The 16,936-nt window shown below is 42.0% G+C and overlaps 2 protein-coding genes across 9 annotated transcripts in view; both read right to left on the bottom strand.

Annotated features, from left to right (window-relative positions):
• Nucleotides 1–1,956: 1,956 nt before the first annotated feature.
• CCDC89 (coiled-coil domain containing 89) lies at nucleotides 1,957–3,360 on the bottom strand. Its single transcript, XM_008153639.3, has one exon. The coding sequence runs from the start codon at nucleotides 3,261–3,263 to the stop codon at nucleotides 2,157–2,159; it is 1,107 nt and encodes a 368-aa protein (XP_008151861.3). The 5' UTR covers nucleotides 3,264–3,360; the 3' UTR covers nucleotides 1,957–2,156.
• A 2,586-nt stretch (nucleotides 3,361–5,946) lies between these two features.
• Nucleotides 5,947–16,936, bottom strand: part of SYTL2 (synaptotagmin like 2) — a 65,504-nt gene continuing 54,514 nt past the window's right edge. For all 8 annotated transcript variants that reach the window (XM_028128502.2, XM_028128503.2, XM_008153633.3 and 5 more), the window contains 4 exons: nucleotides 14,679–14,757; nucleotides 10,726–10,825; nucleotides 8,066–8,271; nucleotides 5,947–7,025 (listed from right to left, as the gene is read on the bottom strand). In XM_028128502.2, the coding sequence (XP_027984303.2) occupies nucleotides 6,880–7,025; nucleotides 8,066–8,271; nucleotides 10,726–10,825; nucleotides 14,679–14,757 (531 nt within the window). In that variant the 3' untranslated portion in view covers nucleotides 5,947–6,879. The remainder of the gene's footprint in view (nucleotides 7,026–8,065; nucleotides 8,272–10,725; nucleotides 10,826–14,678; nucleotides 14,758–16,936) is intronic.

Here is a 16,936-nt window from a genome sequence, read left to right as displayed (position 1 = left end):
AAAAGTGGGGAGCAGGCTGCCAGCAGTGTCCGCGGAGCGTGCTAGGCTTTGTGGGGCAGTGGATATGGCCTGGATGGCAGGTAAGGCCTAGGGGACCCTACACATGCATGATATAACCTTTTGCACTCAGATGTCGAGTGTGACTCGACACGGTTAGCATCGGTAGCATAGAGATTAAAATTGCAAGCGAGTGCAAAGGGTTAATCATGCACTGGGCCTCTAGTAATAAATAGTATGGGCTCGATAGAGGATACCCATCATTAAGTTAGTTTCTATATTCTGATTCTAGGTAATGTGTAAGAGGAAGTAAATAGTCCTTCCAAGCCAGTGATGTGGTTCCCCAAAATGTGTACTTAATGTTGCAATCTTAGTAAAACTATGAGAAAATCATTTTTTAAAATGCCCGAGGTAAGGGTGAGGCTTGAAAATTGTTTATTAAAAAGGTACCAAGGGCCCTAGCTGGTTTTGCTCAGTGGTTAGAACGTTACCCCTTAGATTATAGGATCACAGGTTAGATTCTGGTCAAGGGCACATACATCGGTTGCAGGCTTAATCCCTGGCCCTGGTGGGGAGTGGGGGCAACATGTGGAGGCAACCTCTGTCTCTCCCCCTCCCTCCCTTCCACTCTCTCTCTAAAAAAAAAAAAAAAAAAAAGGCGGGGGGTGGAGGGAAATGTCCTCAGGTGAGGATTAACAAACAAAAAGGTATCAAGTAATAGTTTTTAATAAATCCAAAGCATTAGGAAACTCTTTGTACTCTTGACACAAAATGTGTGAGAAAATACTATATTACAATCTGTTTTGAGATGTTTTCACAATAATGTTTATCAACTAAGAACGGGGAAATAAGGAAGCATAAAGTGTATTTTTTATAACTACCTCTTTAAGAACTTTATATAATTATAACTGTATTTGTTTTTATTACTACGTACTTAGCTATTCCTATAAAAAGGCTGTAGGTATACCTATATACATTCTGTTTAGATGTTTTAAAAAAGGAAAAGGCAATTGCAAAACAACATGCCAGTAAAAACAAAACAATGATTAAGTTGTTGTATGTATCATATCTAGTCTGCTCTCACTTGTTTCCCCAAATTCAGGACTTTTGCCTATTAGTACATTGTACAATATTAAGTGAATTTGCTGCTCTTTGCATTCTTGTACCTTTAAATCCTGTTTTTATTAAGGAGAAAGAAAACCCCCCAAAAATGGAATGTGATCTAAGCTTGTAGGAAAAATCAAAGTGGGTTGATTATACTTATTTGAATCTTATTTTTTTTAAATCCTCACCTGAGGATATGTTTATTAATTTTTAGAGAGAGAGGAAGGGACAGAGAGAGCGGGGGTGGGAACATTAATCAATTGCCTCCTGTCTGAGTCCCACCCCTGACCAAGGATCGAAACCGAAATTTAGGTATGTTATTACCTAAATGATCCTAACCGAGAATCAAACCCTCATGGAATGATGCCCCAAGGAAGTGTGCCCTCTGGCCAGGACCACTTATTTGAATCTTATTGCTCATACAGCCTGATTATAATAAAGTTTGCTTAATGGTCTCAATCTTTGTCTTCCAAGCTAGGGCAAATAAAACAAAAAGGATACTGCTGTAAAGCTGGTGAAGCAAGCAATTGTTTGGCCTGTTACAAAATCAGACACTTTTTTTCTGCAAGTTGTCCATGCTCTTCATAAGCTATTAGCTGTTATAGCTTACAGTCTCAACTATGGGAGTCTGCACACCTAATCTGCAAACCTATTATCTACAAGGGCTAATTATACTAATTCTTTTCACAACCAGCACATCTGATTGCCCATTATAAATTCACTTAAATCTATAGGAGCTGCTAATTTAAAATCTTTGGCTATATGAAGATATCTAAGGTTGAGAATATATATATTATGGGAGAGCTAGAGATACTAATAGCAAACTTAGGAAGATTTTAAAGGAGTAAGACAAAATCTGGCAAATCGTGTATTCTAAGTGGCAGGAATGAAAATCAGTGTTAGTCTTACAAAGTTAACAGTATCATAGTAAAGTAGCTTTTCTTTTGAGTTGCCTTTTGTGCTTAAAAATATAACAAATTGAAAAACATCTTGACTCTTGCCAAGGCGCACATATTTGAATTCTAAATTGGAGGCGAGAGGAAGCGGACGCTTCCTTATGGAAAGAGATGGCGGAGTTTGGCATTGAGTTCTTTCTCCTTGCTTAAAAGATCCAGGCTGTGCTTTTTGAAGGCTTCGGACTGCAGCCTGAGCTCCTCGTAGGCCTTCTGGATCCCATCTATCCTGCGCTGGAGTTCCCGGACTCTCAAGTTACTGTCCACAGCCACGGCCTCTAGCTCGAACCGCTCCAGCGCTTGTCGCCTGGCCACCTCCGCTGCCTCCAACTTCTCCTCCAGCTGGCGGATCTCCGCTTGCTTGCTCTGAAGCACTTTGCCCCTGTCCATGGAGAGCTGGAGCAGCTCCTCCTTCTCCCGCGTGACCATCTGCAGCCTGGCCTGCAGCTCCTGGCTCAGGCCGCTGTGCGCCTGCTCGGCCTTGGCCATCTGCTCCACGGCCTGCTGGTGCTGCTGCTTGAGGCTCTGCAGCTGGCTGCGCAGCTGCTCTGTCTCCTTGGTGTGGGCGCTTGCCTGCTGGCTCTGCAGCTCCAGCAGCTCCTCCTCTCGGGCCTGTGCCCGGCAGGCATCCTGGGCACACCTCTGTTTCAGAGCCTCCAGCTCCTTGGCCAGGGCCTCGCTCCCGGCGGTGAGCTGCAGGACTTGGGCCTCCTGGTCCTTCAGAGCCTGGCTGAAGAGGTTGTCGTTCTCCAGCCTCAGCCTCTCATTCTCCTCTCGCAGCTTGGCGTTCTCGCTCTTGTACTGGTCCTTGAAGCGGATCATCTCCTCGTGGTTGGCTGCCAGGGTCATGAAGCGATCCTCCAGCTTCCGGGCATGCTCGCTCTTGGCCTGCAGCTTCTCGGCCTCCAGCACCCCCTTCTCCTCCAGCTCCGTGTTGAGCAGCTCCAGGATCTGGCAGCGCTCCAGGGCCTCGTCGGACCTCCGCTTCAGGATGCAGATGAGCTGGGACTGCTCGTGGATGCGGGAGCGAAGCATCGCCTTCTCGCTCTTCTCCTCCTCGGACAGACCCCGGAGGTTGGCCAAGGCCTCCCTCAGGCCATCCATTTCCTTAAACCCCATCTCCTCTTCCTGGTTTTCCAGGGTTTTGCTTGGCGTCTCTAAGGGTTCTTCAGAGGGTGGGGTGTCCATCCATCTCGAGAGCCTTCTCATTCTCAGGCACAGGTGCTCCCTCCACCGCGGGCTGACTCCACACTCTCTCCCCCTCAGCTTTCTAAAGCCACCGCGTTGCCAGGGGCTCCGGGCACTGTCCAGCAGCAGGTTCCCCCAGTATGGAGCCCTGCGATTGGTGGGCAGGTCCTCAGAATGCGGTGACGTAACAGGGGACCAATCTGGCGGGGCTATGCTTGCCTTTCTAACCAATCACAGCTCTCGGCTCACAGCCCCGGGTCTGGCCTCCGCTGCACAGGGGAGAGATGCCAACCCTGCGGGTTTGCATCCAGCACCAGGGCCAGAAACCTGACTGCACCTCCTCTGGTTGAAGTAAACAAAGCGAGCTGGCAGCGACTGCTCCTCCCTCCTCTCCCCACCCCAATTGTCATGAGGACAGGTTACTACTGTCTTTGGGAACACAGCTGGCTCCTTTGAAAACGGAGCCATTTTTTGTCTATAAATACAAAGCAGCAGTGGTACGCCGAGAGCCGGGACCCTAAGTGCCTTGAGTTTGCATCTGTAGTGCTCGGCACAGTTCAGCAAAAGAGCAAACCCCAGTGAAATAAATACTCTTTTTTTTTTTGTTTGTTTTTTTTTGTTAAATTGGATATTCAGCACTCCCTGTTTTTACTCGCTAGCAAAGTAAGGTTACAGCAAGAAGCTTAATGAATGACACAGAGATGGCAAACAGCCCAACAGAAGACAAAGAACCAAATGAAGATTACCGTCATAGAACGTCCATTTCAGATGAATTAAGTAGTTAACTGTCAAGAATAAAATAAAGCCTGACCGGTATGGCTCAGTGGTTGAGCATCAACCTATGAACCAGGAGGTCACGATTCAACTCCCCCGGCAGGTGACATGCCCAGGTTGCAGGCTTGATCCCCATTGTGGGGCGTGGAGGAGGAAACGGATCAATGATTCTCTCTCATCATTGATGTTTCTATGTCTCTCTCCATTCTGCTCTGAAATCAATTTAAAAAAAAAGAATAAAAGTATTAGAAGTGGAAACTAGAAAAAATAAAGGAAACCATAAAAGTTCTGGGCCAGGAAGGACTTTCTCAGCTTAAACATTGTGTAAAAGACGAGTAAGGAAAAGCTTGCTTTGACTTTGTTGAACAGTTGTATATAATTTAAAAAATTGGGCCCTAGCTGGTTTGGCTCAGTGGATAGAGGGTCAGCCTGCAGACTGAAGGGTCCCGGGTTTGATTCTAGTCAAGGGCACTTGCCTGGGTTGCGGGCTCAATCCCCAGTAAGGGGCATGCAGGAGGCAGCCGATCAATGATTTATGTTATGTCTCTCATCATTTATATTTCTATCTCTCTCCCCCTCTTCCTTCTTCTCTGAAATCAATAAAATATATTTAAAAAAAATTGTGACCTATGAGGTGTATAATTTAAAAAATTGACCTCTGAGGTCTATCCAGCCTCTCCTTCCTCTGAACTTGCCTGGCATTTTACTCCCTAGCCCTAACCAACTACGGAAGGTCCCCTAACCAGCCAGCTCCCTGGCTCTGTCTGTAGGTGTTCTCTTTGCCTCGAATGCCTTTTCCCATCTTGTCCCGTGTTGCTCTAGTATTTCGCCCAGTATTTTTTAGTTCAGAATCATCTCCCCTGTGAAGCCTTTCCTGGCCCCAACATGAGAAATTGACCACGCACCTCTTTCAACGCACCCACGGTAGCCTATTTGCACTGCTAATGGAACATGTCAAAACCTTATTGCATTCACTGTTCACCTGCTTGCCTCCCCCTATTAAATGCTGAAATCATTAAGAGCAGGGACTGTGTCTGTTTTATCCTTGATGACTAAACCAGTGCCTGGCACACTGAGAAAACTCAGATAAATGTGCGTTGAATGGATGTTAACTGCCTGGCCAGTGTGGTTCAGTGGTTAAGCATCAACCTGTGAACCAAGAGATCACCAGTTAGATTCCTGGTCGGGGCACATGCCCAGGGTTGTGGGCTTGGTCCCCTGTAGGGGGCATGCAGGAGGCAGCCGACTAAAATGATCCCTCTCTCCCTCTTCCTCTATGAAATCAATAAAAATATATTTTAAAAATTAGATAAGAATGTGTTTTCTTCAAAGCTTTTCAATTACTTTTAAAAAGTAAGGCCTTGGGAGCATAACCAATGGACGCAAGACACTGGGGCAGGGGGGTGAGGGCATGTGCCAGGGGGTAGGAGAGGCCGGGGGAAGGTCAATGGGGAAAGAAAAAAGAGACATATGTACTATACTTTAAACAATAAAATTAAATTAAAAAAAAAACAAGTAAGTCCTTGGCCTAACCAGTTTGCCTCAGTGGATAGAGCCTGCGGACTGAGGGGTCCCAGGTTTGATTCTGATCAAGGGCATATACCTTGGTTGTGGGCACGTCCCCAGTGGGGAGTGTGCAGGAGGCAGCTGATCAATGTTTCTCTCTCATCGATGTTTCTGACTCTCCATCCCTCTCCCTCCCTCTCTGTAAAAAATCAATAAAATATATTAAATAAATAAATAAATAAATAAAGCCTCTAATAAAATAGCCAAAACTGCCCACTTAGAGGAAATAATGTCCAGTGTTGCAATAAATACTGGAGAAATATTAGCCTAGCAGAATTTCTTTAGCCTTGCTAGGGAATTTAGATTTTAGGATCCCTAACATAAAGTATTTCATTTAAAATAAGAAGTCAGATTAATTTTACAATACATTTAAGTCATAATAATTTATTTTAAGGATTTTTACAAAATACTTTTATGAAAATTATACATATATAGGAAATACAGTATAATTTCACAATTTACATTCTAATTAAAACTTTGTTGCAAAGCATGTCTGTGACCACTCTCATGCTGCTTTCATATAGTAGAGTTGTAAGAAAAACAAGAATCTTATATATGCAAGGTTTTTGTTTTATATATATTCTATTACAAAATACAGGCTTGAGACCTAGCTTAGGAGAAAATTAAGCCAAAAACTGAATTCCACTTATGGCCAGTGGGTGGCACCAAAGTACATTCGAGACTGTTTTAACACTGGGAAAAGGGAAAGCAGCTTCTCAAGACAGAAAGTACATGCAGTAAACTCAGTCTCGCCCTAATGTGGAATTCCATATTTTATAGAGATTACAGAGTAAATAGTTTTCTTATGGTCAAATTCTTTATCATCACTGATATTCTGTCTCCTCCCCACCCCCCGATAGGGATATCTCTGTCACTGTTTTCCACAACCTACGTATCTGCAGTTGCTGTAAGGAATTTCAATGGTCAAGAGGCAGGCTTTGCTAACCGTAGCACAAGACTGGTGTGAAGCACAGGATGGAAAACTAGAAAACTTTTCCTGTTAACACCCCAGATTTAATTTTTTTTTTTTTGGGGGGGCAGCTTTTTCTTTGAAGCAACAGGTGGATTTTCCTAGCTTTCTCCAATATCTTCTTTAACGTTGGAGTCACAAGTATGTTACACATTTTGTTATTATTTAAATATCGTGGGCCTGTAACCAAAGAGGCACATGCAGGTTGACTTTAAAATGAGTGCCGACAGATAGGAGGTGCGGATCTCTGTCCACGCGGTCAGATTTTCAAGATCCGATTCCACCTGTGTTAGTAGTTTTCGGTGGAGGAGCCAATGGACTTTGGGCTCATTTGGAAATCTTGGCGATCAACAGCATTCTGAGAGGCAGGGTTGCTTCAATCCAAGTGTTGGGGGAATTTACCATCTTTTCCCAGAGAGCAACTTCCTCTGAAGTGGAGTCCATCCAGTCCACTTCAGTATCATAACTTTTACCTGAAAAAAAGCTTTGCATTAAAAGAGGAATAGCGCATTGGGGAGTGGGAGGGACCTTGTTATTCTTTTTTAAAAATATATTTTTTATTGATTTCACAGAGGAAGGGTGAGGTAGACAGAGATAGAAACATCAATGATGAGAGAAAATCATTGATTGGCTTCCTCCTGCCCACCCCTCACTGGGAATCAGGCCCACAACCCGGCCATGTGCCCTGATTGGGGGGTGGGGGGATTGAACCAAGACCTCCTTGTTCATGGGTTGATACTCAACCACTGAACCACACCAGCCGGGCAGTCATTCTTTACTTATAAGCACCAATGGAAGTCAGCTAGGAAGAGTTTTAACGTCACTAGGAGGGCAGATCTGGGACTCACGATAAGAAAGAACTGTTGAACCATCTGAGATGAGTACTCTATTCCCAGAGTAATGGTTTCTCTTCTCAGTCATCTAAAAGCTAGATGACAACTGTCACAGGCGTGGGGGAGTGGTAGGAAGGATTCCCACCCTGGGTTAGAAGTGACAGTAGGTAATCTCTGAGGAAGCGTGACTACAGTTTTAGTGTTGAGCAGACTCAATTTGAATCTCGGCTCCGCCACTTACTCACTCTGTTACTTAATTTCTTGGAACGCCAGCTGTTCTGGAGATAACATTAGTAACTACTCATCAAGTTGCTGTTAGGATGAAGTGAAATAATGTAAATAAAGCACTCAGCACAGTGACCAGCGCTCCATAAATGTTAGTTACTATTATTACTCAAAGCACACTTTTAGCTCGGAAGGGCCATGTGTTTTTTCAGGAAAGAGTAGTGACGAGAGCTCTTCTGTTCCCCCCACAATAAGGTAAGCTCCGTGTGGTGAGATACTGCACCCTGTTAATCTTCATATCCCAAAGCCCTCAGCACACAGCTGGCACTCCTTCACTCACTCATTGCATTACACTTAACAGAAATATCTGTTTGCATTAGGAAGGAGCAAAGCAATAAACCTCTAGCGTCTCCAGAAGAATTTGGCTCACAGATTAAAAATGTAACAAATATTACCGGTTCCAAAGCCGATCCGAAGGCCTCCCAAAAACTGGTTGGTTAATTTGTAATGGTCCCAGACGGTAAGCTCTACGCAGGCTTCCGTCAGATCTTCAGGCCTGAACCCATCGTACACCATGGTGTGGTTGAAGACAGGGTTGGTGGTCTTCCCCACGGCTCTTGTCCTCTGGCGACTTTTCCGACTTGTATCTGGCAGGATGATGCTACCAACGGAAACGTGATTGTGAGAGCGTTTTAATGAGATAGTGGACAGTTGTGCTTTCCATGCACTTCAGCGTAGCTAGCTACTGGTGGAAGGAAGGAAAGGGGAGAGTGCAGAGCGGACAAGACTTGCCTTGAACCCTGGCTCTGCCACTCATTGGCTGTGTATTGCAGGGAAAGTTAGTTAACCTTGCAGACACTTGCTTCCTCATCTGTAAAATGGGAGTGGTAATGCCTACTTCATAAGGTTAGTATTAAAATTACATATTAAGCAAACGACTTAGCTCAGTTCCTCATTTAGTAAGTGCTTACTATGTAGCAATTGAGGATTCCTTTAAATTTGGAAGCACAGTCTATTCCTGATTATCTATGATAGCCTCAGGAATTAGTCGTGTACAGAATTGGAAAAGAAGAGAAACCTGCCCCATTTGTTAGATTTGATTTTGGAAATAAACTATATATTTGCAATCATTTACATTTAATTTGTGGTAACAGATGAATTAACTTTTAACCGTTTGCACTCGGATGTCGAGTGTGACGGTTATTGAATGTATCAATAATTTGAAATATAAAAAATCCAAATAAATAAGTTTGTATGAAAAGAAACTCCAGTTTTTTATTCTACTGCCGCGCTTTGTAAAATCTGGGGTATTTAAAAAATTAAATCCCGAGTAGAATAAAGGAATCGAGAAAAAAGCAAGCGAGTGCAAAGGGTTAATCTATCATGCCCCCGGTAAAGGCAACAAGGTCTGAGACTAGTCTCAAAATAGGAGACTGAGTAGAGCTGAAAAATTTTACCAGCTGACATCTATGAAGAAGGTGTTGCCTTTTTGTTTTGTTGACGGTTTCTTTTGCTGTGTAGAAGCTTTTCGGTTTGATGTAGTCCCATTCACTTACTTTTGCTTTTACTTCCCTTGCCTTTGGGGTCAAGTTCACAAAATCCCCTCTGAGACCAAGGTCCATGAGTTTAGTACCAATGTTTTCTTTGATGTGTTTTATTATTTTAGTCTCATATTCAGGACTTTAACCCATTTTGAGTTAATTTTTGTGTATGGTGTCATACCCCTATGTTCATTGCAGCATTGTCCACAATAACCAAGACACGAAAACAATCTGTGTCCTTTGATGGATGATTGGGTAAAGAAGATGTGGTACATTTATACAATGAAATACAACTCAGCCATAAAAAAAGAAAAAAAAGACGAAGTATTGCCATTTGCGACAACATGGATGGACCTTGAGTGTATCATACTAAGTAAAATAAGTCAGGTGGGTCTGGCTGGCATGGCTCAATGGTTGAGCACTGACCTATGAACCAAGAGGTCTTGGTTTGATTCCCAGTCAGAGCACATGCCCAAGTTGTGGCCTCAATCCCCAGTGTGGGACATGCAGGAGGCAGCCAATCAATGATTCTTTCTTATTGATATTTCTATCTCTCTCTCCCCCTTCATCTCTGAAATCAATACAAATATTAAAAAAATAATTCAGATGGGAAAGAACAAGAACCATACAATTTCACCCATATATGGGATATAAAACAGAAAGCAACATACAAACAAGCAAAACAAAATCATAGTCACAGGCAATAGTATGGTTGTTATCAGAGGGGAAGGCGGGTGGGGAGGGAGGATGAAGAGGGTAAAGGGGGTCAAATATATGGTGACAGAAGGAGAATAGACTTTGGGTGGGAAGCTTGCAATGCATTATACAGATGATGTATTATAGAACTGTACACCTGAAACTTATATAATGTTATTAATTGTTACCCCAATAAATTTAATTTTAAAAAGAACATCTCGAGGGAAAATCACAAATAATGTCATATAAAATTAAATAGCTACAACTGGACTTCTCGTAGAATCTATATAAAATTAGTGAGAGGGAGTTAGGATGGCACATTAATATCTGTTTAGCTACGATTTAGATACCAGGCACTTATATGTGTAACAGAGAAAGAGGTTTGCCACTTAAGAACCAAAATTGTCTTAAATTCTTATGAGCTATTAGTACAGCTCTGCTTAGCGAATACTTTTCCAGATATTTGCAGCCTGATACCAAAGGCCTTTTGAAAATGGGTCACAGCATAGGTACTTCTCTAAGGAGCCAAGGGGTGTGACATCCCACTGTTAGAAATTGCATGAAGTCTTTAGTACTGAATATTGTTCTCACCAGTAGATGGGCCTCCTAGAAGACAGTACATATCTGAGTATGTGGTCTCTGGTTTCATTTTTACATATGTCCTCTTATCTTTCTGATTTTAAAACTATATGTAGCCTTGGGGGGGGGGTGGTGGTCCATGTCACAGATTTCCCCTAGTTCATGGAGTCACTGTCTCAAGTTATTTCATTTAAACTATGGATGATGAGTTTCAGCATCACAGATATAGAGAACTAAAATCAACCAGCAAAGGCCAGGCTACTGTAGAACTGCGAAGGCAGACTTATCAATGCTGTTACCATTTTACAAAAGAATTCAGATGGCTGCCCCTTAGCATGGGTAGATCAAGGCATTCCTTCACCCAGATGTGTACTTCTCCAGTTGTAGAAAGCTTTTTACCTATATTAGAAAAAAGAGAGAAAATAAAATGTTAGTGCAATCCCTCTCTTGGCAATACTGCATCTAAAAATGCCAATCTAAAAATGGGCTAGCACACATCTTAGCTATTGTAAATAATGCTGCTATGGACATAGGGGTGCATATATTCTTTCTGATTGGTGTTGCTGGATTCTTAGGAAATCAGAAAGAATATATGCATTCCTATGTTCATAGCAGCGTTATTTACGATAGCTAAGATCTGGAAACAGCCCAAGTGCCCATCAGTAGATGAGTGGCTAAAAAAAGTTGAGGTACATTTATACAATGGAATACTATTCAGCTAAAAAAGAAGGTGCTCTGACCCTCTGCGACAGCCTGGATGATTATGCTAAGTGAAATGATCCAGAGAAAGACCAATATCACATGATCTCACTTATATGTGGAATCTGATGAACAAAATAAACTGACAGACAAAATAGGTCCAGACACACGGATGCATGGAACAGAATGACAGATCTCAGAGGGGAAGGAGGTGGAGGGGATGGGAAGAGTTAACTAAAGAACATATATGCATAACCCATGGACACAGACAATAGTGTGGGGAAGGCCTGGAGTGGCATAGGGGCTGGGTGAAGGGGGTCGAGGAAGGGAAAAATGGGGGACACCTCTGTAATACTGTCAATAATACATAAGTAAAAAATTAATAAAAATAAAAAATAATGCTAGCTAGTATTTGATGATATGATCCTAATAGTTTAAATCTATACATTCCTTTTTAAAAATATATTTTTATGGATTTCAGAGAGGAAAGGAGAGGAAGAGAAAGATAGAAACATCAATGATGAGAGAGAATCACTGATCGGCTGCCTCCTGCACACCCCCTACTGAGGATCGAGCCTGCAACCTGGGCATGTGCCCTTGACCAGAATCGAACCCGAAACCCTTCAGTCCACAGGCGGAAGCTCTATCTACTGAGCCAAACCAGCCAGGGCTATACATTCTTAATTATATATTTTATAGTCTGGCTGTACTGACCTCAGACAGGTCTATGAAAATAATTTATATTTATTTCAAGTACAGAGTATTACATCATTCTTGTTGGGTTTTGCTGGCTCCACAGGATCAGTTATAGATATCAAGCATGTGAGTCATCATTTATACTTATATTCAAAATATCTCAGTAAAATGCACACACCTTTCAAACACTGATACCAATGTCAATTGGTGTCGACATATTAAACATATTACTGTAAAGCAACCAGAACAGGTACTAGCTAAGAGAGAGTCATTCTTTTTGTTAAAAGTAGAGTGTAAAAAGTTAAACATTTGCCCTAGCTGGTTTGGCTCAGTGGATAGAGTGTCGGCCTGCGGACTGAAGGGTCTCAGGTTTGATTCCGGTAAAGGGCACAGGCCCGGGTTGTGGGCTCGATCCCCAGTAGGGGGTGTGCAGGAGGCAGCCAATCAATGATTCTCTCTCATCATTGATGTTTCTATCTCTCCCTCTCCCTTCCTCTCTGAAATCAATAAAAATATATATTTAAAAAAAGTTAAACATTTTATAAGACTATTATATAGATACACATAAAAGTGAATATTATGGACAGGGGATTACTGAGAAGTTGGTTTAATCTGAAGTTGTCTAGGTTGGGTGCACCTGGTCAGAGGAATGCTATCACATTTTTCTGGATGACTTAACTCAATCAGTCAATCAACCAGGCATCTATTATGTGGTCAGCCCTATTATAATGAATGGCATTGCATATACAAGGAATACAAGAAAGACTAACTCAATAAAAACTATAAAAATGTACTAAGGAATGAAATGCCAAGTTATTACTGTAATGTTCTAAGAGATAATGTGATCAGTGAGGGGGGAATATAGTCAGGAAAGGCTATATGGGGGAGATAGGACTTCATCTAAGACTTGGATAGGTTGAAGAGAAGGTTAGCCAACACAGAGAAGACAGACTACATAGTAAAAACTCAGGGAAGGTGGAGCCCATCACAACACACAGTCCCCCAGCTCCCACCACCAAGAAATGGTAGTGGAGAAAATGGGAAATGAGATTGGTACAATTTCTATGCATGTTGACCATAAATGATAGGATACAAATTATATATGAAAGAATCTGCCTTTTAGAAAGATCCAGAAGGAACAAGATGGTGGTTTGGCAGCCATTTGACCTAAAGATATGTTTGCTTTCCCTCCAATTCTTTTTTCTTTTTTATTTAACTGAATTAGAATGCCTTTCTCTAGCTCAGTCACTGCCCTCACCATCCATTATGTCTTTCATCCCACTAGCTTCATTGCCTGGTTACTGAAAGCGTTTGTATGTGCAATCCCCATTTCAGCCATAGTATTCATACAGATTTTTAAGGAGAATAACTAGGGGAACTTGCTTGAGAAATGCAAGGGGGGCTGGCATTCATTCCCTGCCTGTCTCTTGCTTCTTCAAGGGGCTGCAGACTTGAGGCCCTAACATCAAGTATTAGGAATCTTCAGGAAAGATTACAATGAGTAATTCAGGAAAAAGCTTCCTCTCCTGATGACACCTTGAGAATGGAAGACCAGTGAGCTCTAATTTCTTTGGGGTTCATATGAATTTTTCCAATTCCCACTTGTGAAAAAAGAACACATTCAGGTTCCATTCTTATCACAACACTGTCAATAGGTCCAAATTCTGAATACAGAAAAGGTCATACACATTGTGCAGATACAAACTTTTGGGAGAGTGAGGAGCAAGTTAAAATAAAGACTGGAAAAAAAAAAAGAGAGAAACAGAAAGTAGAATGGTGGTTACCAGGATGGGGGAGGGGGGAAGAGGGGATAAGGTTTTGTACTTCAATAAGGTGAACCCTGAGAAGAAAAAAATAGACACCTACTAAAAAGGGCTTCTGGTGGCAATTTGGGCTCAAATAAAAAAACAGAGCCTAGATGGGAATGGGGGGATGAGGACAAATATGTGACACCTTAATCAATAAAGAAATTAAAAAAAAAAAAAAAACAGAGCCTAGCCAAAGGGCCTCTCACACAAACTGCACTTCGTGGAGAAGCCTCTGTGCTAAACCACCTGCCTCTGCACTAAATTGCCTGCCTGCCATCTGAGACAGCCCTTAAAAAGATTTCCTGGAATCTTATTTCAACCAATAGGTAAAGGGTTTCCCCCCATCCAACCACAGCTGTGCAATTCCAGTCCATTGGAGTGGCTCTATTCCAACCAATCAGGACAGTGCCTTTGGACCAATCAAACTATGAGGATTTGGAGTCCCCATTTGCATGAGGACAGACCAATCAGGGAACAGGGATGGGGACTTCTGTCCATCTAAGCCTGCTTCCCTCTGGCTCAGGGAGCACACTTTCTCCTTCCACCAAAGAATGAAGACTATGTCTCCTTGGCTTAGCTCAAACACGGGAGGCCCCAGAGTTTTTCTACTGCTATGCTGCCATGCTGTATCACAATTGACTCTGTTTTGTAGTGAATAAAGTTTCCTTGTTTACTGCACCCCAAATTGGGGATTCCTGTGGCGTTGAAGTGGCTCAAAGACCAACAGTTGACAGTGGGTATAGAGTTTCAGATATATACAAGATGAAAACATTCTGGAGATTTGCTTCACAACAATATTAATCTACTTAACACTACTAATGTCACAGTAAAAAATGGTTCAGATGGTACATTTTATGTGATTTTATCACAATAAAAAATGAGAATTTTCTAGTTTACAACTGTGAGTTGACTTATTTGGTCTATACAATTACTAAGTTAATAAATCTATTTAGGGCTTCACATTTGAAAAGAGCATAGAACCCAAAGAAACCCTGGGAGCGTGGGGGATGAGGAAAGGGCATAAATCTGGACAGAAAATCATTACATACCAGGAATTGGCTCTGGGACGTACTGGAGAGCTAATTTCATTTTACCTCTGTTTTCTGCTTCAAGGGCAACTGGTGCTGTCTGAAAAAAGAAGGAATGTCAGCAGTTGTAAGACACAAACTATTTACTGTTTGTTGGTACTCTGTTACAGGACCTTATCTTCCCCATTTCTGGAAAAACATATCACTCCTGAATGCCCTGGATTAAAATTTCCCTCCCCATCAGAGCTAGACTTATGTTTTTATATCTGTGAGAGTTCTACTGTGCATCTTGGAAAACTCTGTAGGGTACCCAGAATGCGTTTTAAGGCCATTAGTCTCAGAGATAGTGGAGAAATCAGAATGGCTTTCTTGGAGATGTCTGAAGTGTTGTGGGATGCCTTGGTTTTTATGAAAATACATAGATTTTGTTAATCATTCATCCAGCACATAAAACAACTTGTTTGTATTCTCTTTCTCTGAAGGAATAAGAAGAGTGTGGGAAGGTGGGTGCGGGGAGAAAGCCAAATATTACATTTTCAAAGTTGCATTAACCTATTTTAGACCAAATGAGTAGATGCCTGTAAGAATAACAAAGACTGGACAATAATTTTAAAATATATATTATTATTTTCAAGTACATGAGAAATGGTTTTACTTTCAAAATCTGGTCCTTTGGAGCCTTATTTCCAAAACATGGCTATTCATCAGAAACATAAGATTAGTTAAAAATGAATGCTTTTGACATCTTCTGAGGAATTCAGATCCAGCAAGTCTTGGGTAGGGCTAGAAATAAGTGCTTCATGTGATTTTAATGCAATATTTAGGAAGCATTTCTTTTTTTTTTTTTTAGGAAGCATTTCTTAAAAGAAACTTTTCTTATGTGGATACTAACTAGTGATTGTATGAATTGTTTATATGTATCAATTCCAGCTATGATGGTCTAGTTGGGATTACATTAACCCTCATACTGAGAACAATAAAAAAATCAATTATAAAATCTACTTGAAGGTACTAAAGAATTATTAAAATAGGATGCAAATGGATAAGATATTGGAGCCTGACATTTTTCTCTACTTTCCACTTTGAGGCCTTAGCTGATTTTTAAGTACGTAGTGCCAAAATGAGAGAATAAAAAGCCTAGCAGAAAAAGACTAAGAAGCTAAGAAGGGCTTTCGGGAGTCTCAAAGGGCTGGGGAGACAAAAATTGAAATCCATGGCCCGATAAGGAGGAATGGCCTCTGATAATACTCTAGACCAGTGGTTCCCAAGTGTGGTCCCCAGGCCAGCATCATCATCAGCGCCTGGAAACTTGTTGGAAATGCATATTCCTGGGCACAGCTCTTACTGAATCAGAAATCTTGGGAATAGGGCCCAGAAATCTGTGTTTTAATAAGTTCTTCAGGTGAATTGGATACTAAAATTTGAGATCTACTTTCCTAGGCCTGCAGTTGCAACTCCCGAAGGGCCACAGCCTAAGAATATGTGCAAACAAAAACCAGATCAGACTACATGAAAACTGAAATCCCACCTTCTAGGCAGTTCATTCCCAGATTAGATTAAGGTGGTCTGTCCCCACTCTGTGTGTCAGAAGCAAAAGCAAGCCTTCCCGAGTTATCCTTTTCATGCAATGTCCAGCATGCAATAACCAATGAAAAGGCAGACAAGGACAAAGGACCAAGTGACCAAAATAAAATAAAAATTTCGATAAGAGAGACTCACAGATGTTTAAGATATTGGAGTTTTCAGATACATATGTCACATAACTCTGATTAATGTATTTATAAAGATAATGATAAGATGGAAAATTTTAGCAGAGAAGAGGCAGTTATAAAAAAGAATCAAATGAAAATAGAAGCCTGAAAAATACTATAACTGAGAATTTGTAGATGGGTATCACAGATTAGACATAGCAGATAAGAAAATTATCCTATATAATAAAAGGCTAATATGCAAATTGACCAAACACTTCTACAGGGGGAGCGCCGCTCAGCCAGAGTCAGGCTCATGGCTGGCGAGCACAGCGGTGGTGGTGGTGGGAGCCTCTCCCGCCTCCGCGGCAGTGCTAAGGATGTCTCACTAACGGCTTAGGCCCACTCCCCAGGAGGAGCAGACCTAAGCCGTCAGTCAGATATTCCCCGAGGGCTCCCTGACTGCAAGAGGGCACAGGTCAAGCTGAGGGACACCCCTCCCCCATCCGAGTGCACAAATTTCATGCACCGGGCCTCTAGTTGAACTATAAGATAGGTTAGCAAGAAATAGCCAACCTGAAGCATACATGG

Source organism: Eptesicus fuscus, chromosome 13 (assembly GCF_027574615.1).
Source record: "Eptesicus fuscus isolate TK198812 chromosome 13, DD_ASM_mEF_20220401, whole genome shotgun sequence".
NCBI lineage: Eukaryota > Metazoa > Chordata > Mammalia > Chiroptera > Vespertilionidae > Eptesicus > Eptesicus fuscus.
Note: the sequence above shows the minus strand (reverse complement) of the source record. Positions and strands in the feature narration are given on the sequence as shown.

Bases quoted from the DNA above. Each gene is read 5' to 3' on its own strand.
- CCDC89 (XM_008153639.3), bottom strand. From the start codon at position 3,263: ATGAGAAGGCTCTCGAGATGGATGGACACCCCACCCTCTGAAGAACCC.